General features: G+C 43.3%; 1 protein-coding gene across 1 annotated transcript; it reads left to right on the forward strand.

Moving 5' to 3' along the window:
- Positions 1-196: 196 nt before the first annotated feature.
- On the forward strand, positions 197-24,051 carry DTL (denticleless E3 ubiquitin protein ligase homolog). The gene is made up of 15 exons (XM_038133959.1): positions 197-245; positions 579-704; positions 1,526-1,624; positions 1,952-2,013; positions 2,105-2,225; positions 2,704-2,769; positions 3,923-4,038; positions 4,723-4,796; positions 5,746-5,849; positions 6,776-6,880; positions 8,764-8,876; positions 12,377-12,466; positions 14,251-14,386; positions 18,088-18,959; positions 20,450-24,051. Exons 1-15 carry the CDS (start codon positions 200-202, stop codon positions 20,516-20,518), a joined length of 2,199 nt encoding a protein of 732 aa, XP_037989887.1. The 5' UTR covers positions 197-199; the 3' UTR covers positions 20,519-24,051.
- Positions 24,052-25,534: the final 1,483 nt, after the last annotated feature.

Below are 25,534 nucleotides of genomic sequence, written 5' to 3' on the forward strand. Positions count from 1 at the left end.
CCCGCCCGCCCGGCGCGGCCGCGGGAACCGGCGGCGGGTGCGGCCCGGAGGCCCCGCCCTTCCCCCGCGCCGTCCAATCAGAGGAGGCGGGCGCGGCGCGGCGCGCTCGCCGCTGGCCAATGAGGGCTCGCGGCGCGCTTGGCGGGCCGGTGGTCTGGCGGGAGCTGGTGCGGCGCGCGCCGGCCGTGTCCCCGCGGCCATGCTGTGCCGCGCGCTGCTCCGCCGCGCCGCCGCCGCGCCCGCTCGTGAGTGCCTTGCCTTGCCTTGCCTTGCCTTGCCTTGCCTTGCCTTGCCTTGCTTTGCTTTGCTTTGCCTTGCCTTGCCTTGCCTTGCCTTGCCTTGCTTTGCTTTGCCTTGCCTTGCTTTGCTTTGCCGCGCCGCCACTACCGCGCCTTGCCTTGCCTTGCCTTGCCTTGCCTTGCCTTGCCTTGCCTTGCTGCCGCTACCGCGCCTTGCCGCACGCCCTCCCGTCCCCATCCATCTCCGGCCGCCTGCACAGCCGCGGCGGCCGCCTCGCGGCTCTTGGCGCCCGAGCCTGTGGTGTCTGGGGCGCTCACGGTCCGTCTGTCCCGTTGTAGGTCGGTCCTCAGCGCTTCCCCTGCAGCATCTCTTGGAGAGCTACCAGTGCAGCCGAGAAGATGACCACCTGTCTTACGGGGAAACGGGAATGCCGGTCCCTCCTTTCGGCTGCAGCTTTTCTACAGGTAAAGTCACCTCCTGAAAGACCTTTTGTGGGGCCAGGATATGGGCTCTGTTGTCAGCAGTGTATTGTTTTAAAGTGAGCTTACTCCTACACGTGTTAAACTTTGGATCGTGGTGCACCTACATACTGATGGTATTCCCTCAAAGAAGCATCTGTAAAGCATTTATTTTAGTGTCTCTTTGTTTAATGTGTGTGTGTTTCAAGGTATGTCCTCTTGGTGACAGTGTGAGGCTACGTAGGTGAAAAACGGGGCTTTGTTCGAAATACATAAAAGCTAAAATTGGGTGTAGAACATTAGGTAGAAATCAGATGTGGATGGATGTCCCCAGGCTGTGCTGTACACACGACTTTTCCCCATGATGTGGGAAAGGAGTAAGCAATGAAGCTCCTGGATCTTCAGGGCAAAACATCTTCATTCGTTTTCCTCTGGTTTTGGCACAAAATTTTACATTTTTCTAAGGAGGCTTCTGGCTTTTCCTAGTCAGATCGTGGAAAATGCTGGAGGCTGTAGATGATAGGTACTCTAGATACAGAAAACTGTAACTGGAAAACTTTTATAGCTGGTGAAAGAGGTATTATCTCAAAAGTTGCTTCTGGAGCCATTAGATTGCCCATGTGTAGTCATTCCTGAATGGAGCATCTAGAAAAAAATGCTTGCCAGTATTTCTGTATTTTAACACTTAGGTTGCTATGTAAATGCTGTTTATTTCACAGCTTTATGTTTGCTGTGTTCCCTATTTAAAGCATCTGTAGCTTTCACAAAGAGCATGGGCATGATTTTGTATTAGCTACATAATATAGTACGTTTCAATTTCTTTTCAGCCCCGAATTTGGAGCATGTCCTGGCAGTTGCAAATGAAGAAGGGTTTGTTAGACTGTATGATACTGAAGCACAGACCACCAGCACGCTCATCTTTAAAGGTAGATATTTTACATAAGGTGATCTTCATTTGATGTGACAAGTGTGGGATTTGCTGGAATCAAAGAAAGCTTTTTGCAAGTCCTTAAAACACCAATTGTAGGCAGTACTTTATTCCTTCCACATAGTCTGCTGAGTCTTCTTTACAAAGCAGCAGCATGAATGTGCTCTTAAATCAGCAGTAGTAGATGAATTGTTCTGTGTTGTCTTTCATGCCTAAGGCAAGCTCTTGACAAGATTTTGATTTCAGTTTCTGGTGTCATTTAGTCTTCTGCAAAATACCATGCTACGATGCACTGAACTAATCTTGGCTTTTGTTTTCTTATTAGAATGGCAGGCTCACTCAAATGCTGTATTTGACCTTGCCTGGGTGCCAGGGGAACACAGGATTGTAAGCAGTTTTTTGCCATCTGACTTTTTTTTTAATGCTTTGCCAATGGTGTACAGAAAATGACTTGAGCTTTTTATTTTTCCCTCTGAAGGTCACTGCTTCAGGAGATCAGACAGCCAAGGTGTGGGATGTGAGAGCTGGCGAGCTTCTTGGCATATGCAAAGGTCACCAGTGTAGCCTCAAGTCAGTTGCTTTTTCTAGATTTGAGAAAGGTAAATGTTGATATTGCCTGTTGTCTGTTTTCTCCTTCTTCTTTACCCCCAGCAAAGGACTTTAGGGCTAAAAAAGGGCTTTGGAAGCTGATAGGTACCAATAGCACAGGCCTGAGCAGTGACCCAACCAGGAAAGCAAAACTGTCTCGCTGGAACTTGATGGTGTCCTGATGCTAAAATCTGCACATTTCTGATCTTGGGCAAGGATAAGATAGGATGTCTGCTTCCATACCCAAGTGTGTGAATATGCTTTCCATAGGCTGGGAAAGCAAATTCTCTAGTGGGAGTAAGAAAAGGATAGCAAGAGTAAGGGAACAAGTCAAAAATCGTGGCAAAACAATGGCCTGAGTTTTGTATTTCCAGGACTGGCATCCCAAGTGTTGGGACAGAAGAGCCAGAGGTACAGAGATGGCATTGTACTGCATTCAGTTAATTAAATAAATGCTTTTGGAAGCTAATAACACTTCTTTTCTTTCAGCTGTTTTCTGTACTGGAGGGAGAGATGGAAACATCATGGTTTGGGATACCAGGTGCAACAAGAAAGGTAAATAAACTTTCAGATATGTATCAAAAAGCTTGGTATCTTCATGTAAAAGGACTGCTCAGATGGTCTTGTTGGACTGATACTTTTGAGTACAATGTAGGCAGCAGAGGATTCTCAGATAACTGTACTGCTTTAGGTACTGTAAGGGGAGGAATAGGTGTCTCTGCTATCTATGTGTAATACATTTCTCCACTTTGCAGCAGTCCCAGACATGCAGCATCAAACCACAGGCTGGTTTGATAATTCCCTGCGTGTAGGTAGAGAGGTGAGGCTGTATAGAATGCATCCTGCTAGGGCAGTGCAAAAGCAGATGAGATAGGAGAGATTGCTTAGGTCAGAGCTATCCAGAGGGGTGAGGAAAAGCTGGAAAGGCTCCTGCCAGCGTAGGAAGGAAGGCAGAAAGTGTAGAAAAAAAGAGCTTGTGAGTGCTGGTAGGAACTGAATATATTGTGGGAACACCTACTATAAATGTGATGTGAGCTCATTCTGCTCCTCTGTTTCCTGGAGCTTTTCCTTCTCCAGCCCCTTCCCCTTATGCCATTTCCCAGTTCCCTGCTCTGCCACAGCAGTTTCTTTGCCTGAACATGTCTTGCTCTTCCATCTGTCCCAGGTCCCCTAGCTTTTCAAACAGGCAGGTGAAGGAAATGTTGACTGACTCCACATGATTGAAGTGGAAGGTGTAGGAAAAAAAACATAGAAAAGTTGCCTTACTGTAAGACAGCACATTTCATAAGGTAACAGACAAAAGGCTGAACATGAAATTTTAAAATAGAGTGGAAAAGCACTGGAAATCTTCCAGTGAGGCATTTCTGCTTGGGATGAGGTGGGTTGAGCACTCCAGACAAGGATGCATGTGAAAAACAGGCCAAGATGTAATGATTTCCAGAGGCAGCCTGCCTAGATCAGTTTTAGTTTCATTGTCCATGCTATACTGACCTCTGCAGTTTTTTGAACTGTGAAGTGAACACAGAAGAACTGTGTTCTTCTCACTGGTTTTGTATGTAAGCAATTTTTGTTTTCAGAATACAGTAATGATTTTAAAGGTTAACCGAAGCCACCTTTTAGGTCTAATCCCAAGCTGATACCTGTTTTATTAAAGTGATAGCCAAATTGCTTGTAAACTACTAATTGAGATGTCTCTGATTTCTTCCAGATGGCTTTTACAGGCAGGTAAATCAAATCAGTGGAGCACACAATGTGGCTGACAAGCAGACTCCTTCCAAACCAAAGAAGAAGAGGCAGAACCTGAGAGGACTTGCTCCTGTGGTGGTGGGTATCTGGGCAACAAACAAAATGTCTCTTCTGGGGACAGTGTTATTCACAGAATTCTTCCTAAGTAAATATAGTGAGAAATATGTGGCTTGTATGTGGTAAATGCTTCCATTTATCGTTGCAGAGATAGGAGTTTTTTGTCATGGTCATTTGCAATGGCTAATTTTAGACATTGTTTAGTTGCCTAACAACCCACGTGCCATAAAAGCCAACTTTGGGCAAATGCTATGTGAAAATACATGCCTTTTTTTTTTTTTTTCCCCTCGCCAGGGAGGAAAGGAATGGCCAGAATTCCCTTTTTGAGGGGAGAGATATGGAGAGTTGTAAATTTTTTTCTGTCTTTTTTGTTTTACCCCCTTTATTTGACCAGGCAAATTACTGCGTTACTGGAGTAAGACATGATCATTTTTAATCTATTAGACCTTGAGATGAAGGCAGCTCTCTTGTCTGTGAGCTGGAAGATGTCATCTCAAACTGCTACCCAAACACTTATCTCTCAGTGGCAATTTCACTGGTGGGAGTGTTCAAAGCATTGTTGTGTCCTACGTGACATCTGCTGTTTCTATGTTCTGCTGCCTGGCTAGGAGGAAGTTTTCCCTGCATTCACATGGCCTTGAACTAAGCAGCAAGATCTTGCTGACCTTAAAAGAAAATAAAGTTCTTTTTTCTTCTCTTTTTAAGGATTTCCAGCAGAGTGTAACTGTGGTGCTGCTTCAGGACGAGCATACTCTTATCTCTGCAGGAGCTGTTGATGGGTAAGGAGGGAGGATGCCTGCTTTCCTGTCTATTCTGTGTGCTCAGTGGCATAAAAAGATTGGGAGATTTTTCTCTCTAAGATCAGTCAGTGGCCAACAAGGCCTAGAGCTATTCCTAGGTGGAATCAACAGCTATGCTGCCAGCTTGCATTGGCTTTACTTCCTTACTGGCGATTGCAGTATTGCACAAACTGTGATATGTGGTAAATGCTCATTTTAGTCTTAGCTATGGGGCAGAATGAGAGCAATTCTTCCCTCTCTCTCTCTCTCACTCTCTATTCTCATGGACCTATGAGACCGCACATAGACAGACTATTGTTAGACAGCCTTTATGGATGTGAGTGGGTGGTCAGGGCCTGGACATGTGTAGGCATGCTTGAGAAAATGTTGCTTTGAGTTACAAAAGATGCATTCTCTTAGGTGCCAGATCTCTTGCAGCATCTTGGAGCTTGAGCAAACTGTCTTGTTGATCAGCATGGAAATTATCCTCTTGGACTGTATTCTTTAGCAGGTTCCATGTGGTCAGAGCCTTTCTGAGGAAGATAAGATTGACTGTCCTGCCTATGGTGCATGACAGAGACTTGCTCCCAAAGAACAAGTAAAAAAATTGGAAGATATAATTTTTAAAACTACAAATTAAAACTACTTGTCAGAAGTATGAATGCATCTATGTGTTTCCTTTTACTAGTTGAAGGAAGTTGGCTTCTAGGCTCTTGTTCTGCCTTGTGTTAGTTACAGAAGGCAGTGCTGCCTCCTCACCCATGGCCAGCAGAGCAATTGTTTGGCTTTCAGCACGGCTGTGCTCTGCTGTGCTCCTGCTCAGTTAGTGTCTCCTTAGCACTGGATACTCCTCAGTCATGAGCAACCTGATTTCTGTGCTATTAAAAGGCTTTATCAGCATGGAAAGGGAAATTAGGAAGCTGAAGACACTCGTGCTTTTCTATTGCAGCGTGATCAAAGTGTGGGACTTGCGCAGGAACTACGCCGCTTTCCGTCCGGACCCGCTGCCCGTCAGGTCCTTCTGCTACCCTGGAACCAGCACTCGCAAGCTTGGTGAGCACTGGACGTGGATTTGTTAGAGTGCAGAGTGAATTTAAGAAGTACTGTCAGTGACATTTCTTATCTTAATAGCCAACTGTTGATCAGACTGGCAAACTCTGCAGGGTATTTTGACTGCCAATATCAAATTTTTGAGTTGAAGAGTGAACATGCTTGACTTTTCTATCACTGCACCAATGATAAAAACTTGCAGAAGCTTCAGCAGTGCATTTTCATAAACAGAGTTGAGGAACAGTAGAGCTCTTGATGAGGAAATTAGGTAGTCATTTTGATACATGAGTAAAATTCAGATTGAACTTTGTTTGCATTGTATCTTGCAAAGACAACAGACTGGACTGGGTTTTTATGTTATCACCTCCTGAAACTGTTCTCAAAAACGATAGCACACTTGTTCATGTTTCTCTGTCTTCTTTGTACCTTTAATGCCTTACAATGCTCTGATGCAACACAGTAATTCTTGATGATTTGTCTGATCAATGTGGTAATGGTCAGTATCACTCCCAAGGAGGTAGTTGTGAAAAAAATTGCCTGCAGAGAAAGATTTTTCTTTAACCTGAATCACTAGCAAATCCAAGAATGGCTTGTTCTACCAAAGCATGAGGATTTCTCTTTATTTTTGGTCTCTGCTTTTACAATTAGTTGTTCCTGTTATCTGTTTGAAACTATCAAATAAATCACTCTCCTGTTCTGAAGATGCAATTCCTTTCTAAATCCTTTCCCTGAATCCTCATGAGAAAATGTAGATGTTATTCTAGAAACGTTTCTTCTTCAGCTAGTGCTCTGTCAAACATAGAAGCTTTACCATGACAATCTCATGCATGCTACAGATCCTTTCCAAATGTCCTGTTCTGGGCATTTCTTTGAGAATGTCTCTTATCCAATTTTTTTTTCTTCTGAAGAACTTCTCTCTTTCTCTGTAGGATATTCTAGCCTGGTTTTGGATTCCACTGGTGCTAATCTGTTTGCTAACTGCACTGATGACAGTATCTACATGTTCAATATGACAAGTTTAAGGACCACTCCAGGTAAGCATGATGTCTGTGGAAATAGCTGCATAAAGTATAGTTACAGAGCATAGAAAGGCAAGTTTGTCCCTCTGACACAGAGCAACAGAGACCAGGTTCAGCACTTGAAGGAAACCTATTCCATGCTCTTATCTCTAAAGCTATGTAAGACGGATCCACATTTTACATTAAGCCATCCACATGAAATTAATAGCAGATAGAGGTTCACCCAGACAGAGACTGATGGTAGTTTGCATGTCAGCTCTAGTTATCCAGTGAGGAATGGCTGCTATCCAGCCTGAAGCGAGTCTGAATCCTCTGCTTACTGGCAGTCACTGGTTTGTCAGACTTTTAGATATGAATCCACTGAAAGTGATCACCTGATATCTTCAAATATTTTAAGGTGTCTTTTCAGTTTAACTTATACCACAGTTTCTGGAAGAAAGGATCCCCAGCATATTGAGGTGCTTCATCCTTTCGGATTCCTTCAGCTCTGCAGCTGTGACCTTTACATGCACAAGATGGCCCTGAGCCTTTGGTGCACGAAGCTGCTTTGCCACAGGCTGGTGGCAAAACTTGTTAGATGCATTCCAGCCAGACACATAATTTATTTTCCATTGCCTTTTCTCAGTCTCTCAGTTAACTGAAATTAAATGAACAATGTGTCCTTCTGTCTGCTCTTTAGGAAGGCAGTCTGGTGGGTGGGAATGCTTCCAGAGTGGAGAAGTGCTGCGAGTAGTAAATATTAATAGCTTGGTTGTTGATGTTAACCCCGGGTGCTGTCGCCGGCTGCTCTGTGGGGACGGGCTGTGTGTCCTGTCCCCTCACGGGAGCAGGTTCTGGCCAGTGCAGCCCTCGGCCTCCTCACCGAGCTCTTGCCTTGTCTGTGCAGCGGAGGCGAGCAGCCCCATGCTCCAGCTGGATGGAGCTCCCGTGCTGCTCCTCGGAGCGGCTCCCGCAGAGGGCAGCGCCTGCCCGCCCTTGGGCCACCCTCGCCGCGGCTGCAGCTGCTCCCACCCAGCACTGGGGCGGCTCCGGTTCGTCGGGAAACCCTCCTGTGACAGCACTTGCTGCCTGCCTTAGGAAGGGATTCGCTGTCTGATGGCCGCTGCACTGCGAGAGCTGCGGGCAAAAAAATCCAAGGGTCTTGCAGCTCTTCCGAGGCCCCCACAGGCGGCCACGTGTCCTCTTGGCCTGTGGGTTGTTTCCTCTGTGAGAGCCACTGCTGAAGCAGGGCTGAAGTGCCAGCCCAGCCTGGGGCTACCCTGGGAAACGTGTGCTTCGTGCCCCGTGAGGGACAGGACGTGGCGCAGCCAGGCACTCCAGGTCGCGCTCGGCTCTCGTGCCAGCGGAAGGCCGTTGTGGCAGGGCCATGTCAGCCCTTTGGGGTGATGGTTTCAAGGCTTTAGTAAACGCTGCTGAGGCTTTAAATACAGGAGAGTGTGACTGACAAAATGCAAGTTTTATCGACTAAATCAAGCTGCTGGCAGCAGGAGGAAGGAGCAGCCGGTGCCTTTGTTGCCACCTGTGTGGAAGAAGGCTCATGCCCTTGTTGATGGAGCAGGACTGGGGATGGCGGCTGAGGGAGGAGGAGATAGAGAACCTGAACCAGAGGAGTGGGGCAGCCCAGGTGAGGGCTGAGCCTGCTTGTGATATGGGTCAAGGAAGAGCTTTAATGAAACTGCCATTGGTTTGTTTGGGAAGCCTGAAGGGCTGCAGTTGAATAATAAAAACTTCCTTCTGCCAGAGCCCCAGAGCAAGGGAGCAGTGCAACCACTTTCTCCAAAGGATATGTGGCTAGGCAGGAAAAGCCTGTAAGATCAGCCCTCCTTGCACAACTGACTCCAGGGCTATGCATTGAGTGGGGCTTTGACTGATTTTTGTATTTTATTTTCTCTTCACAGTGGCAGTTTTCAGTGGACACCAGAATTCAACCTTTTACATCAAATCCTGCACCAGCCCAGATGACCAGTTCCTGGTCAGTGGCTCGAGTGACTGCAACGCGTACATCTGGAAGGTGAGGCAATGGGGGCAGCTGCTTTTGCTTTCCGTGTTCACATAGAACACTCCTTGCTTCCCAGTGCTACCCAGAGCAGCACGGGGCTAGCTCCTGGCACGTTGTGCCTGGAGTGTGTGTGTTGCTGTCAAGGCTTCATGTAATTGTTTAATGTAAAACAGAGCTAACCTCCTGCCATCAGTACGTCTCTCATCACTACTGCTTATTGCAAATTGCTGTTCTTAATCTGGTTTTAATGGGCATTAAAATCCTCTTTCAGTCCTGTTGATTCAGGCAGCAAGGACAAGTAGACAGACAGTTCTCGGTTCATAGTTAGTTAGCAATGGAGCACATTAGCAGAAACCTGAAAGTTTAATTGTTTTAAAGGGCACTCTTTCCCTCCACCTCTCCCTTTTCCAGCTCCTGCTTCAAACATAGGTTTTTCTCATGCTTAATTTACAGTAGTTAAAGCCTTTGTGTTACAGCAAGGGCTCAGCCAGAGCCTTCAGCAAAATTCCAAAGCACTGTCTGACAGCTGAGGGCCTTCCTCACTTAACATCTTGCAGTGACGTGTAGGAAATGCAAATGTCACCAAGATAGTAGCAGGCACCTCAGAATAAGGCATGCCTCAAGTTTTGTCCTACATGTTCCTCATATGGGAACAGAGTGGACTTAGTGAAGTAGAACAGACAGAAACCACAGGTGACTGCCTATTACGGTTTTGGGATAATTTTTAGAGACTGTTGACTTGTGCATCCGTTTCACAGTGAGTTTGAAAGTAAAATACAAACCTCTCAGGGGAGAGGGTCAGCCTGCTGAGGTTGTGGTTTGAGCACGTAGCCTCTTTATTTTGGAGAACACTTGGAAGCAGCTGGGTTGCTCACTCAGTGGAGGCAGGAGTGTGGTAGCAGGATTACTGTGCCAAATGGTGCAATTTTAACCTTCCTTGTGTTCTGTGCAAATTCAGCAAAAATGCCTGTGTGAACTTGAGTTGCACATTCTGCATTCATGTGTTTTGATACGCTCTTGGAACACAGGCTGGGACTCAGTTGAGAGTATTCAAGGATGTCATTATAGCTCAAACTTTTAAGCATTTGAGCACATTTAAAATGCATTAATGTATGGAAGGCTTCTGTTGCTATCATATATGAGTGACAGATTGTATTGCATATTTATAAAATAAATCATCAGATGATTACTTTTTATTTTAGTTTTTATTTTAATACCACAGGCATATTAGAAAGTGGGACTTCCAGTGCATTTGTCTCTTTCAAGATCTGTCGTATTAAGAGGCTTCCTAATTTAAACATTGACAAATTTGACTCTGAAACGTGTATCTTTTCATGGCATGAAGACTTAATATGCTGTGAAGAAAGCCATGGTTAGATGATGCATAAGTAGTTAACAGGTAATGTTATAAGGACCTTGATGAAGAGCTCTTTCTGTACCTAGAGAGGAATAAAATGCAGAGGAAGACCTTTTCCACTTAGATGATTTCTTTGAGAAACTTGCAGCAGTGCTAAGTTTGTGTTTGAGTGAGAAACACTGTGGATAGAAGTTATTCCTGACAAGGATGCTGTTTCAGTTTGTTTTCATATATAAGTCACTTCCAGGCAATGAACACTTCCTTTATTGTGTTGGGTTTGGTTTTATTTTTAATTAGAAATTCACCAATTAATGAACTCTCACTCATGAGCAGCCATAAGATTATACAAGCTGAAGAGCAGAGAGGTTTTGCTTCACAAAGATGGTACCTATCTGAGTTACCTTCCTGGTAATAAAAGAATACCATTTGTAGATTTGTGCTTCCATTGTTCTTTGAATCCTTTGATGTGGATCACTCCCAGGAAGCCGTATCAAGTTATGCTTTGGTGTATCCCAGCCTGGAATGGATGTGCTTCTGTATCATATGGTGCACAAAGCCATAGACACCATTTTAGGCTGCATCTTGGAAATGGATGTAACAGCTGTTTCCAGTGAGGAGAGTAACTAAAAAAGGTCTCATTTCCTTGGTTTCTCTTTTTAACCTTTCCACAATAGGCCTCACTTCCCCAACAATATCCTGTCAATTCAGGCACAAAAAGCAGCCTGTGCTGGGGCTAATCCTGACTTAACATGCAGACTGCCTGACAATCTTCTGCCAAACACATGGATACAGCCATAACTCTGCACTCTTCTTCACTTCACAGGAATATAAATTTGGTATAGTTCCTTTAATTTACACTGCTATAGTGTAATACCACCATGCCCTAGAAAGAGCAATTCCCTTCCTTTGCTTTCCTTCCAGCAATCAGTGGCTACTGGACCACTGTTTGGCTGCTATGAATGTATAATAGCAAGACTGCTATTAACTGTAAGTGAAGGTGTTCTCTGCACCAAGATCTCCTGTTTATTCCCTAAATAGGGATTTAATTTCCACTGCATGTTTTGGCAGTGAAGGGAATGCTCTGACCAAGGCATTTAGTGGATATTTAGTCAAGTGATTGCCTTTGTCATCTATCATGCCAGGGGGGAAAAAGGGTCCTGTTAAGAGGAAGCTGTTTGTATCAAAAACAAGTTCTGAAGCTGCAGTTTTGTAGGCTGTTGTAGATGATCTACAAGAGAAGAATGTTTGCAAATCAGAAGCCTTCCCCAAAGTCTTGCATCTTCCTTTGAAACCTATATGTAATGTCCACTCCTTTTCCCAGACAGTAAAGGATCTGTTCATTCCATTAGTCATTTATGCAAATCCCCTTGATAAATCTCCCTTATAATGTCACATCAATGATGGTGACTCACAGCTCCAGAAAGGATTGCCTGCCGAAAGCAAGCAAAACTCCGTGTGTGTTCATGTGTGTGTTTTCTTCTTTGGGCCACTTAATGCTGGCTTCAGCTCTGTCTATCACTTACAGGAGCTGGAGTCAAAGATAGAATACTGTAGAACAGGAGAAAGATTTTTATGAAGAGTATGAGAGAAATGGAGATCAGTTGAATGGATGTGAGTGATTGAGAGAGCTTTCCCAGGAACTCTTAAGAGGGCCTCTGGTCCAGCTGATTGATTGGAGAAGGAACAGGCTCTTGGCAGTTGCACAAATGCCAGTTCTGATGCCAGTGGAGGTTCATCTATGGGATTTTGTTGGCAGTGGTTTCATTTTTTTAATAAACCATTGGCCTGTGATTGGGACATTGGTAAAATAGCAGCAAAATATATTTGCCTAACCCAATTCAAAATATGAGCCTCCCAACACTTAAACATCTTACCTGGAACGGGTAGAGGTATTTACAATGCTTGTGTCATGTTTTGGGCTGTCAACTCTGGAGTCAGAATTCTTGTGTGTAGCAGGAATTAACCAAGTGTTTCCATGAACTGCTGCTTAGGACTTCCTCAGTTGTTGCCTCTTGATGACAGGCTGAGAGCATTTCATACAGGCAAGATGGGAAGTATCCATATGCTTCACAGGTGTGATATGGGGTTTTCCTTGGAGATGTATTAGGCTGTGTGCCTTCTGACTGTTTGCTTGTTTTTCTGTGGAATTTTTAAGGTTTCTGAGCCCAGCCTTCCTCCACGGGTACTCCTTGGTCACTCTCAGGAAGTTACCTCCATTGCCTGGTGTCCTTCAGACTTCACTAAGGTTTGTCTTCTGCAAAATGGTTTTTACTTTGAAACAATAGATGTGACAACATCTGCTTTTCAAAATGGTAGCAGCATTTATTGTTTTGGGAGGATATTTTTAGTCAATCAGTTCTAAAATGTTCATTTAGGAGACAGTAATCCAACCTTGTCATATTAGCACAATGTATCAGAACCTTTTTATTATTTTCAGATAATTTAGGCTAATTGAGAAGTCCTAAGAAATTGCAGATCAGTAAAGACCTCTCCTGATGAGAGCTTGATACTACCTATAAGAGACAAAACAATGAAATCATTTAATCAGGAGTTTCATAAGCCAAAGACTTGTTTTGTTGTTCCATACTCACATCTTCCTTTCCCTCCGACCATTGATACATCTGCTAGTCTTGTACAGAGTGGCAAGAAGTTCTGAATGCCCTTTAAAAACATATGGTCTCTTTTCATGGTGACCTCTTTTCAAAATTTGAGCTGCTTTTATGACAAAAAGAGCCTCCAGCGAAATTGGGTCAGTAGTTATGCACCAGGTGTCACTGAAAGGAAAACAACTGGAGTAGGAAGTTGGTTCAAATGTTTGGCCTAGCTCAAAACTAGACATAACCCTGAAAAATCCTGAGCAGTGTTCCTAACGATAGCCAGAGTTTCTTCCACCCCACAATATTAAAGAAGTCAGCTTCTTTCCCTAGCTTCCATTGCAGCACCCAGCTTCACAAAAGCATTACAGTGTAGGAGGGTGGGAGTCTTGCAGGGAAACATCAGGAATTGTTCTCAATGTGCAAGATGCATAATATGAGAACTGGCATGTCAGATGAAAACTGTGATCCAGAGGTAGCCCAGCATCCTGATCATGATGCGCTGGAAATGCAGATCAATTCAGCTTTCAAACTGTTACTGACAGGGAAGAAATAGGCAGCCATTGTTCAGATGCCAAAGTATGAGGAAAATTGGAAAATATGGAGCTAAGACAGGTCAGGAAGCTGCTTGGTGTGATTTCAGAAGCAAGATTGCTTTTGGTAGGGACAACATTGATGTGACAAAAGTCAGACACTTTAGAGACACTTTCTCCATTCTGATTGCTGTGAACTTCCACCACAGCACTTCCTTTTTCTTTCTACTGATTGATTCCCTGCTGAGTCGCCAGCTAATCTGCCTAAAGATAGCCATAAAGTGTGGGTTAGATGGGTGCTGCTCCTTTGGTGAGGATTCCAGAGATCTTTTTGGAGTGTGTGATGCTGCAGCAGGGCTCTAGAGCTGTGTTCCTGGCAGAGTTGGGTTCTCTGCCAGATACTGCTGACATCTGACTCTGAAGAGATAGCACAGCTCATGCAGCAGCCATCCAATGTCACCTTCTCGGTGTGCTGCAAATGTTCGTCCCCAAGCAGCAGATGTCCTCAGCAAAAGAGGCAGATTAAGATGCAGATGCACAAAGGAGCATGGCTGCTCTTGTCTACCAAGGGCTTGAAATCCCAAAATGTGCCGTGCCCTGAGCAGAGCAGTGCCTCTTACATAGCCATGCGAAGCAAATGGTTGGTGGTGACTGAGATTTCTAGAGCAGAAAGACATGGATGCAGCAGCCTTGTCTGCTTTAAAACAAATACTGCTGCCTGGTGCAGTAATGAAACAGAGTTGGGTTATTTTCATTGTTTAATGGTCTATCTTGTACCCCTGAAGCCAAGCTTCACCATCATTCATACTGGTGTGGTGTGTTGGATGAAGCTGTTCCGGTTCACTCAGCCAGTGATCCATAGGATGTGCCCTGGTTACTCTAACACACAAATTTATACTTAGATTGCCACGTGCTCTGATGACAACACAGTGAGGATTTGGCGCTTACGACGTTGTCCTGAGGAAGAGAAGTCAGTATCCAGGAAAGCCAACTTGGTGGGCTGGGTCACTGAGAAGAAACCAGAACAACAGGGAGCAGGTAAGGCCTCTGAGCTGAGGTATTTTGCTCTGCAACACGGCTGAATTTTGTCTGTTCTCTGTACCAACAAAAGCCTTTGGCTTGTCTTATTAACCTTCTGAGTTTTTTCTCATATTAGGTAATTGCTCATATAGCCAGACAAGCATTTCTTCTTGTAAATACTTCTGCCATCAACAGGACAAGCTGGCTGAAGTAGCTTGCAAGTATGGCAAAGTCTGTATGGCCAGACTGCAAAGCAGATATTCATTGACATAGCTTGTGGGGCAGCCAGATCTTCAGTGGGTTTCAGCAGAGTTGGATAATTGAACAGCCAAAGGAGATGTCACTGTAGCAACAACTCACCTTTTTCTTTTTTTTTTTTTTCCCTATCAAATACTAACCGAGAGCAGTAAGATCATATGTTTTTTTCTAGTTTGGTAGCTTACCCAGCAAAGGGCTCACAGTACATATAGAGCCTTGGAACTCTGACCTGTTTGCTTCTGCCCATCGTTGAACTGTGCACAGAGTTATTTCTCAGGTGCAGTTTTCAGTGTTGGCTCTCTTTCTTCAGCTTCAGTCAGCGGTACTGACCATATACAGCCAAGTGAAATGCTGTGTAGTGAAAGTACTTAAAAAAACATGTAGACAATTATGATGATTGTAATGTCCCAGAATTACTCATCTATTCATGTGTTAAGTCTAGGGAACAAATGCAGTGCCTTTGTACAAAGCCTGGGCACTCAGACAAGTTGTGCAGCATGCTCTGAGCTAGCAAGCAGATGTGGGCTCTGTAGAGAAGGGAGTCACTAAGCAGGTAGTACCCTAGAGCAGAAGAAAGGAACCCTGATCATAATATCAACTTTGATTTGTCTGTAACCTGCATTTTGCTGCAGTAGAGTAGGTAAAGGAGATGTGCCCTCCCCCCAAAGTGAAGTAAGATGAGCTTCTCTATAGAGTAGTTCTGAAACTGAGAATACAATAGCTTCCCAGCAGCTGCTGCTGTGACTTCCTGCATTTCACCTATCTTTTTGAGCCACCCTCCAAATGAATTTCATCTTGGCTAGCACAAATAAAGGCTGAAGGTCTCTAAATCCCACTAATGGGATAACGTTACCTCTAACCTTTCGCCAGTGAGTAACAAGTCTAGCAGGAAGTTTGTAGGACAATGGGAGGGAGAGTGCCAGGACCACTACATAGCTGGTAATTGTTTTGTTTTTTGAGCCTCCTCAGAGAGGGCTCAAAATTATCTTCGTGTCCTAGTGCCAGAAAAACAGAAGTAAGCATAGGTTTAGACCAAAAACATGAGATCTGAAGTATCTTATACAGTAAGTCTTTACAAGTCAGGTTTGGCAATAATACCAGAAAAAATTACTTATTTCTCCTTGCTCTTGCTGCGTTAAAGTAACACAGGAGGGAAGAGGAAGTACAGAGACACTGCAAACACAAGAGCAGGCTTCCTGCTGACCTTGGCTCTTGAACACAAAGCATGTGCTGGTAGAGTATAGGAGTTTTCTGCGGAGACTAATTCAGAGCTGGCAAGCAGAGGACTATTTCAGACCTGCTGGGATGAATCTAGGTAGTTCCCCACCCATTTCTGATGAACAAACTAGGAGATTGAGGTTGTGTATTGATTGTTGACCTATTTCATCAAGTGTAGCAACCAGAGTTTCCTCTTTGGCAATTACTTTTGTGGTTTCTTTAAGTTGTACTACTTTCTCTGTGGTTTTGTGTAGCCAAATTTCTGGAGCAGGCCAGAAATGTTTCCAGGTAGGAAACATCCAAAATAACCTGCTTTGGTGTGTAATAACCTACTTTGCAGTATTGTACCATGTGCAGTGGCAGCATAAATGGAAACATCTTCAAACTGGCTTGGTAGAAACCTGAATAACGCTTGTGGTCTTAGGAAAAAAAAAAAAAAAGCCTGATCTTCATATTCTTTATCTCAAATTTGTGTTTGCTTCTTGCCATGACACTCATCCTACTCCCAGGATAACTCTTTTTCCACTATCCAGTGTGTCCACAGCATAACTTTCAGACCAGTTTGGGATTCAAAGTGCTCATACCCCACTAGTCATGCAATATTTCTGCTGAATGCATTTGTAATAGTCATTATGGGTCAGGAGTTGCTGAGTTTGCTGTTTTCTTCCCCTCTAGGAGCTTAGATTTTTGAGTGCAACTAATTTCCCAGCTGAGTTATTATTGTCTTGTAAGTGCTCATTAAACCAAAGATTAGGAGAAGAAATCTTGGCAGTTATATTTGCATAGCCCGGATTGAAGCAAGTTGTTACGAAGTAGCATACTTTATCAGGAAAGGAGCCTTTGATTCTGTATTTTGTGTTGAAGTTATTTGTAGTGGGATCCTTTAATACGGGATCCTGTTCAATTTTGTTCTGATGCAGCACTACTTGGATTTTGGATACTAGTTAGATAATACAGTGGAAGGATCAGAAGAGTTTTCGTATGGTATATAGCCAGGCCTGTAGGTGCTCACTCAACATGTTGTCTGGGAGACAGCCCAGCATTGTAAAGAAACTGGCAGGTTGTTCACACTAGACTTCTCATTGTTCTAATGAAGTGCTTTGCTAGTGCTCAGAGTGGGGAGTTTGGATTAAACCCCTGGTATACACAAAAGTTTTAGTGCTCTTGTGCCCAGCAGTGGAAGTGCACAGAGTAACATAAGGCACTACCCCATTTAACAGCATCACCATGAGTTAGGTGAATGAGAAAGCAGACATCTTACAAACCTACTAATGTGTTCTCTGTGGGAGGGAACTGGAGATAAAAACATTTGAAAAAATTAAAATAACACTCTCTGATGTTGCTGCAGACTGAGATCCTTGCTATTTATGATTCCCACTGTTGTTAGTGAGGTCCTTATGTCCCTACCTATGACTGGTGTTTTCTGAGTGTTCAAAATTTCTCTTTTACAAGAAGGGGCATTTATATCTTGGCTAGTGAGCTCAGAAGCCACTGTGAAATACCTGTTTGGGAATCATTTGTTGAGAGATTTTATTTCCTTTGGAATTAAGTCCTTGTTCAGTAGGTGAAGAATCTCTCAAGCTTTGCTGGGTGTGGTAAATAACTACTGTCTCCATTCTAATACAACATTGCAGAAAGTCCACCAGCAAAAAGACAAGAGTATGACAGTATGTTCTTCACTAAAAAAAAAATCTTTAAAATCTGCAGCCAGTAACACCTGACTAGGAGCGTTATTCATGTGCTAGGGCATCACAGTGTAAGGCTTCCTTAGTACTGTAAGCAGCCGTAGGACCTGCCTGCAGTATCTTTGTCCCTCAACTCAGTTATGGAGCTGTTAAATATGCTGGGCAGGTGGGGACCAGCCTTTGTGCCAGGCAGTTGTCCGGAAAAGCAAAATCCAAAGCTCCAACAAGGCTAGATACACTTGGAAGATTCAAGATTTGTTTTGTCTGTTCTTTTTGGCTGTAGCTCATCTAAGAGCACTCACTACCAAAGGGATGGATGTCAGACATTACACAAATGTACTGCATTATGCTTTATACGTGTGATACAGGATTTTATAAAGGACTTGTACCGGTTTAACCAAAATCAGAGGGATTTATACAGCTTAGTTCAAAAGGGTATATCTGACACACAGGGTCAGCACTGATTCAACTCCTGGTTGGAAGGGGTGTTTTTAAAAAGACTGTCCTTAATTTGTTGTTCTGTGTTCCTCATCAGACTACTTATTTCTCCCCTCCCAGGGCCACCAGCCAGCCCACAAGGCACTCCTGCCAAGGCCCTGACAGCGGGCAGCGTGTGCATTTCCTCACCACGGCCCGCTGCCTGCGCTCCCACTCACTCCGGAGACCTTCCGCTGCCCACCAACACTCCCACTGTCGCTCTCAAAACCCCGACTGCCACAGCCTCCACCCCAGCCAAGCCACCTGGAGCCAGCCCCTGTGCGTCCCCGAAACCGATCCCTTCCTCCAAAATGTCCATCAAACACTGGGTTACAAGGACTCCGTGCTCTTCTCCTCCAGAAGTGGAGAAAAAGGTTCCTTCTCCTAGAAAAGCTCTGGCAGAAGTCACCCAAGTCACCCAGGGTCTTCTGGAAGCTGCTTGTCCTCCTCAGGTCCCACACTCACAGTTTGAAAAGCGTGCCAAGAGAAGGCTTGACTGCAGCAAGGAGGCTGATGCGGGGCAGAAGTGTCTGCAGGGCTGTAGCTGTGTGACTGAGCTGGACCATGCAGCTAAGAAATCCAAGCTGAATTTATGTCACTTGGTTCCAGACCAAAAAGCTTCTGATGAAGACTCTCTCAGCCTGGCTGACTTGTGTCATGACCATGAAGGCTCCAGCCACAGCCCAAAAGAGCCTTCCCTTTCTGGAAGCCATATTAATCCATCAGGCATTCAAACTTCCCCCCATCTTTTCAGATCTCCACATGGGAAAGACACCGAGGTAGTAGATAAAGAGAACAGTTCTCCTGAAAGAAAAAATTGGTTGTCTGCTCTGGGAGAGAAGCTACGGACTGGCAGACCTGGGAGCCAGAGCACGTCAAACAGCCCCCTGTCATCCTGCAGTCCTGGTGCCAAACGACAGGAGTCTGTGGCAGTGGCCACTTCGCCGAAAACCGTAAGTAGGGCAGCCAACAACATCCTCACGAAATAAGTTCTCCCTAGCTGCCACTCTCCCTTTGTTTGTTCCCTCCTGCTCAGACACAAAGAATTATCTGATCCCTTTGACTATGGACAAAAGGGATGATTTCTGGTCTAATAAGCCAGATACATAAATGCTGTTATCTGCTAATCCTCTGCACGCAGGAACAGAATTTTTATGATGTGTCCTTCATTTTCAAGGGACTTAAGGCACACAGGAGCTCAGAGATCCTTGCAGCTCCCAGCTGGATGTTTGAAGGATGTAGCCATCTTAAATACAGCTCTACCTCTACTTTGAGAGGCACAATAACGCCAACAGCTTTCCTGGCAGATCTCCTGTTTATGTGTTCACCATCACATCTGCCTGTTTATGTTACTGGAAAGCCACTTAAACATTGGAAGAAAGAGCTAAATTCTCTTCCAGCTCATTTAGCAAAAGAATTTGTTATGCATGTTAAAACTGTGGGGCACTAAATAATGCCTTCAGTTCCTTCAAAGGAAAACTAGAAGAGAACAGGAAGTGTGCAAGAGTGAGAGGGCAGGATTTGACCTACAGCGTCTTACTTCTAGTGTACAGGAAGCCTGGGACAGAGCTCATCTTAGGATCTGAAATTAAAGTTAAGCTTATAAGGCAGCTAAAAACATTGGCATGAGGGCTTAACTAGGAAATTACAACTACGCTTTTTAAAACAAATCTAACTTGACTTGTCTCTGAAACTGGACTCCCAAGTCCTCCAGTGTCTTTGACTGAGTCTTATTTCAGTAAATTTTAGATAAATTTTCAGTCACCAAATTTTAGTTGTACTCTTGAATATCTGATGCTATAAGTTGCCGTCATTGAGGCTTATCTCATTTCTTACCTGATTTCATCCCTTCCAACACTTCTATCAGATACAACCTGGGCAAACCACCAGTCCTGACATTCATAGCAGCTGGACCCTTCTGTTGTGGTTGTACCAAGAAACCTTAGTTAGAGGAAACCTACAACTACTCGTGACTACTTGTGCTTTATGGTGTACATGTTTAAACACAAGACAGAGAGATTTGCCCTGGAGAGAGATTACTATAGAACAATTACCTTTCCTGCCCAGTATGCCCTGATTCAGATTTTGGGATGCTCCTGTGTTGTTCTCATAGCCTGAGGAGATGCCAGGAATACTCAACAGCATTCACTGAATTTGCTCTATCTTGGAAGTCTGCAGCTCTCTTACCTGCTGTAGGGAAGCTGAAACTGCAGCTGGAGTGCATTTCTCATGGCAGTGGGACAACCCTAGGATTTAGACAGTGTTGCTGTAGAGCCTCTTACCTGTGAGACAGATTGTAGTAAAGAACTTTTCATTTACTCTCTTAGTTGGGAAGCTGAGCAAACTGGAACAGTGATGGAGGGGAGACTTTTGAGATTCCTGCAGCATATGAGCTGTTCACCTTAAAGTGTTTTATGCTAGTTTTGGTTTTATTTCTTGCCAGGCTGCAGCCACTTCAGTTTCCATGAGGAAGATCTGCACATACTTCCACAGAAAGCCACAGAATGACTGAAACAGTGTGCGGCGCTTACACCTGAGGGATCTTGACACCAGGGTATCAAGACCAGACTTAATGCCAACAACAATGCACCAGGATTACACAATTTGTTGTCAGACCTTCATAGACTTGAGGTTTTAGTCTTCCCATTTTTAAAGTTGTTAGCAGTTGAAGTGAGCTGAGTGTGTAAAATCTACACAATACTTATTCATGGTCTCTTTCTGACTTAGGGTATGTATTTTTTAACAAACAAAGTACTTTTTACATGGCAATTGTTCTAGTCCAAAGACAGACACAGCTCTGCTGTGTATTGTTGACAGGCACATATAGCTTGTCAGTTTATGTTACTAATCTGCTGTTCAAACTGCCACTACTTAAGAATAGTGTGTAACTCATTACACTCTCCTGAAAAGTAAGTGTTGGAAGGTATGTACAGAAATTTACTGGAGGTACATCTGAGCCTCTTCATGCTGGATGGCATTTCTACAGCTACTCCTCTAGTACTGCAATGACTGCCTGCTTCCAGCAAGGAAGTTAGCTGTGTGTTAATTAAATCTAAAAGCCTTTTAAATACCCCACATCCAGCTGATAGTGACTATGGTGTAAGAGACAAAGTTTTAATCAAGTACATAATGCCTGTACTCCCCTTGCTATCCCCCTTCTTCTCCCACCCTGGAAACTGCTGTATTTTTTTACCTACTTAGCTGCCTCTTGAACCATCAGCACTACAGCTCTTAAGACCAAAAGTTTATCACTTTACTGAAATTAAATACTGGCAAGGTGTGTTGGAAGAAGAGTGTGATCTATCCTGAATAAGCATCCCCTAACAGCCCATTGCCAGTCAGCTCTTACACGTTCAGCCTGTAGCAAAGGCATTAGTAATTGCTTATAACATACCTTCATAACAGTTTTATAATACAGTAGTTACAAAATAATACCTTGTGAATTGTGGGAGAGGCAAGTGACATTAGAAAGCACTTGAGAGCGTTTACATATTAATAATAAAAGCTTTGCATTGTAAGTTGTCCCCAATGCTGATAGAACAGGGTCACTGAAATGAGATCGCTGTCCTGCTGGCTAATGACACTAATTCCTCAGCCATGCTTTCCCCAGGATCATTTAGTAGAAGACCCCTATCTTATGTTGGAGCATTTACCCTGCTTCTTGTGTAATCATTCCCATGAACTTCAAAACCAATCAAACCCTTTGAAACCCTGTTACGTTTTTCCACTGCAGAAGAACTGAGGTATATGAAGGGGATATGATCCCACTAACTTATGTTTTCTATCTTAAATTTTAACCTCTACTTTACAGTAACATTGGAAAGTATGGTAGCTGAAAGGGATTAGAAGGAAACAAGCTGGTTTGTATTTTATGTGGTAGATTGTATTTTGCAAGGAAATAAATTACTTGAGAGAAAATGGCTTTTGTAAAAGGTCTGTTACAGCTACAAAACAAAAGGAAATATGTAATGTGCTTTTTTTTTAAAAAAAAAAAAAAAGAAAAGTAGTTACTATCATGTTGCATCTTTTAGCATAAGCTCTTGGGTACAGATAGGGGCCAGGACAGCTTTCTCTTGTTTCCTGAATTACAGGCCATCATCCTATGAATGCTTCAGGCAATTTTTATAGTCCTTTAAAAAAATGGATTTTTAAAAAGTGACTACGTGAATAGATCTAGTATCTTTGGCAAAACAGGAATGTAAAAAAAACCTGCTAGTTTAATTTTAACCTACTTCTGGATATTGGAGTAGATGGAAGTAGTAGAAACATAACCTAAAATAAATAGGTTTGGGATTTACTTCTGTCTTAATTTTAATTATTATAGCAACTTTGTGAGGTATAACCTGCCTTGATTCAACCAGATTTTCATGCAGAATTCCTCCATGCAGTTTGTAAAAAACATTGCAGAGTAAAGAGATATGAACCCTATTGAAGTACGTGAGAGTCATCAGACACTTCAACAGTAGGATTTTGTGTTTCTCCACCCTTCCATTATTTTCCTCCTCCAGAAATGTTCTGCAGCCAAACCACTATGTCCTGTATCTTATAAATGTCTGCCTAGAGAGGATATACAGTAATGGCTTACCACTTGGATGAATAATATTCCATGGGCATATGAGATTTTCTTCTTTCAGAAGATACCTTCTTAGTGGAACGACTTGTTTTATGGACCACCAGGCATCTATTTTTTCATCTGAATATGGTGTCAGCCTGGTTCAGAGTCTAGGAGAATGAACTGATATGTCCAACTGCCTTGACCTTATTATGATAAAATCAAAATTGCAAAAGCATGGAAAAATTGCTGATACAAATCATATGTCAGCAAGCTATACCTCCGAATTTTCTTTCCTTCCTAAAGGATTTACAGAAACTCTGACCTCCATGTTTCGTAATACAATTAAGCCTTTTAAGATATTATTCTCAAATCCTATATATCATTGTAAATCCCACCTTATGTATCCTACAGGTTTTTCCAGGCAGATGATAGTGATTTCTGATGTCTTGTCTCTGTCTTCAGTGTTTACCCTCTGACTGCCAAGTGGGATTTGGGAATGACCACAGCAGTTTCTGATGGTGCTATATCCAACAGTTGTTGCTGCTGCTCTGTTGGAAGTTGTGCCTCTCCTGCTCAGCTCTGAGCACCCAACCAGTTTGGATTTAGGGCAACTTGACAGTGACTGGGGCTAGCCAACCCTGCTGGGCAAAACTGAGCAGGCACTCCCAGGATCTGTACAGATGCATGGTCGGCAAGCCTGGGCAAGCATTTCTGCTGGGAACAGCACTCACTTATGAGTCCCCTGGGGAAGCTAACTGCCAAGAAAACCTAAAATTTAATTGCCTCAGTTCCCTGCCTCAGCAGATAGTTACAGAGTAAAACCATGGAGGGGACAGATGTGAGCATGTGGGGACAACATTGCCACCAAGGGGACTGTGCTGTCAAGCTACCTCTTGCTGTGTAGAGTTGGCTTCTAGTAGAGTTCAACTTCTTGTTGGTCAGGGAGTGCCTGAGTCTTCCTCTGGAATGGTTGTTTCTGCAGCCACTGAACATGGATGAAATCTCCAGTATGGTCCATCTTACCTTTGAGTGTCCACCTTGTAACCTGACTACTGAGGTGGTAGAAAAAAGCACCATCATGGCATTGAAAAATGTTCTAGTTGCTCTCTGCATGTGGTATATAATTTCTTAAGAAGTTTTGTTTAGAAATATATGTTTTTCAGCCAGGGATTTGCCAAAAGCATTTTCTAGTTGGGTATTCTAGGGTTTGTGTGTAATTCTTCTTAAGAGGCTCCTCAAGGTCAAATATTAAATGTTTTCCATCACCAATACTTATTTTCCAGTAAATGGGGAATGGTATTCATCTTCAGGTCCCCTACAATCAAATTGCGTTCTTTCCCTCCTGAAGCTGACCTAAACAGTTTTCCAAGTGGAAATTATCACTCTGTTTCTCTTCACAGAACTCAGAACCCAATGGTTTGCATTTTTCCCCTCTCTGATTTATGTATTGCCCAGACTACAAGAAATAAAATACATTGTGCTACTATGCAGTGTCCATGTGTTTTCCTTCAAAGAGCAGCTTTACCTATAATGAACTGCTCTTCATCTGCACTCCAGAAAGTGCCAAATACAATGCAAAGCATGGGTGAGGGGAAAGCAAACATGAAAGAGTCCATATGTAATTTCTTCTAAAATTACTCAAACATTTCATGTCAGTTGTTTCATGGAATAATGTATTGTTGATATGAGGACAGCATGAACCCAGAAGAGAAAATGCAAAATTGCAATCAAAGATAACCTTTAAATTTTAAAACTCAGTCTGAATTACATATTTTTCTAATCAGAATAATTAACTTTCCATCTTAATTGGTGTATTATGGAAAAATTCCAGGGACTAAAAGTACAGCAGGAAGACACATTACTCCAATCTTGTGCAGCTAGACAAAGACTCAAAGATCAGAAAGCATTATATATAATGAAGTCTGAATGCCTCATCTTAATTTTTCAATATAGTATTTTTAACTGCTGAATCTACAACAGTTCTCATATTTGAAGTTGTTCAGTCTTGATTTTAATGCCTTGTGTAACAGGTCCGTTACAGTTGTACATAAATTGTTCTAGAGTTGAGATACTGTGAAAAGACTGATTTATTGAATTTGTTCAGCTTTGTCTTTTGCCTATTAGTTCAGGTTACTCACTTTTTAGTCTGGGTTACAGAGATTTATACTACATTAGATCTTCTATCCAATTTGTAGAAAGCCCAAACATACGACAACCACCTCTGGTTCTCCTCTTTCATGAGCTAAAGAGATTCTACATACAAAACCCAAAACAGCCAAGGAAGTGCTTCATTCCTTCCCATTAAAGAGCCACGGTAGTAGCTCCACTTACATTAACACCAAAGCCTCTCTCTGTCTTGTCTTCACTCAGATTTATGGCTTACATCTCTTGTCTGAAGAATGACTGAATCCTTTGGCAAAGCATCTTCAACCACCCACTTCTATGCCATCCCTGGATTTTTTCGTTTGGGTCATAAATTATGTAACTCCCTTGTTGCCTCATAAGTGTGCTCTCACGTTGTATTGTGAGTGTGGCAGAGGAGGAGATGGGCACAAACCCAAGCAGCAAAGACAAGGCTGACCTAGGAGAGCTGATCATTCTTACATCCATGTGCCTGTAACTGTGACAAATCTGTTTTGGTTGGGGTTTTATCCCTATAGTTGTAACATCGTTATGATAAAAATACCAGTTTATTTTCTTCCTGTTCTTGCCAAAGGTGTTAAGTATCGAAAAACCAGACTACTGATAGTCTGTGTGAATGTAAAGCCAGCTCCAGCAACAGCAAGGTAGGCTGTGTTGACAGGAGTTCAGCAGATATTGTCAGACTGTATTACTGAATTATTCAGTGTCACCATTTTTGTTCTGCTGATTTTCATGGATTCACTGACAGAGAGAGTGATAAGTTAGTATACTGAGATCAAGAGATCCCTTGGATTCTTGAAAACAACCTGTGACTGACATAACTGCAATGAG

The sequence above is a fragment of the Motacilla alba genome, chromosome 3 (genome assembly GCF_015832195.1).
Source record: "Motacilla alba alba isolate MOTALB_02 chromosome 3, Motacilla_alba_V1.0_pri, whole genome shotgun sequence".
Classification (NCBI taxonomy): domain Eukaryota; kingdom Metazoa; phylum Chordata; class Aves; order Passeriformes; family Motacillidae; genus Motacilla; species Motacilla alba.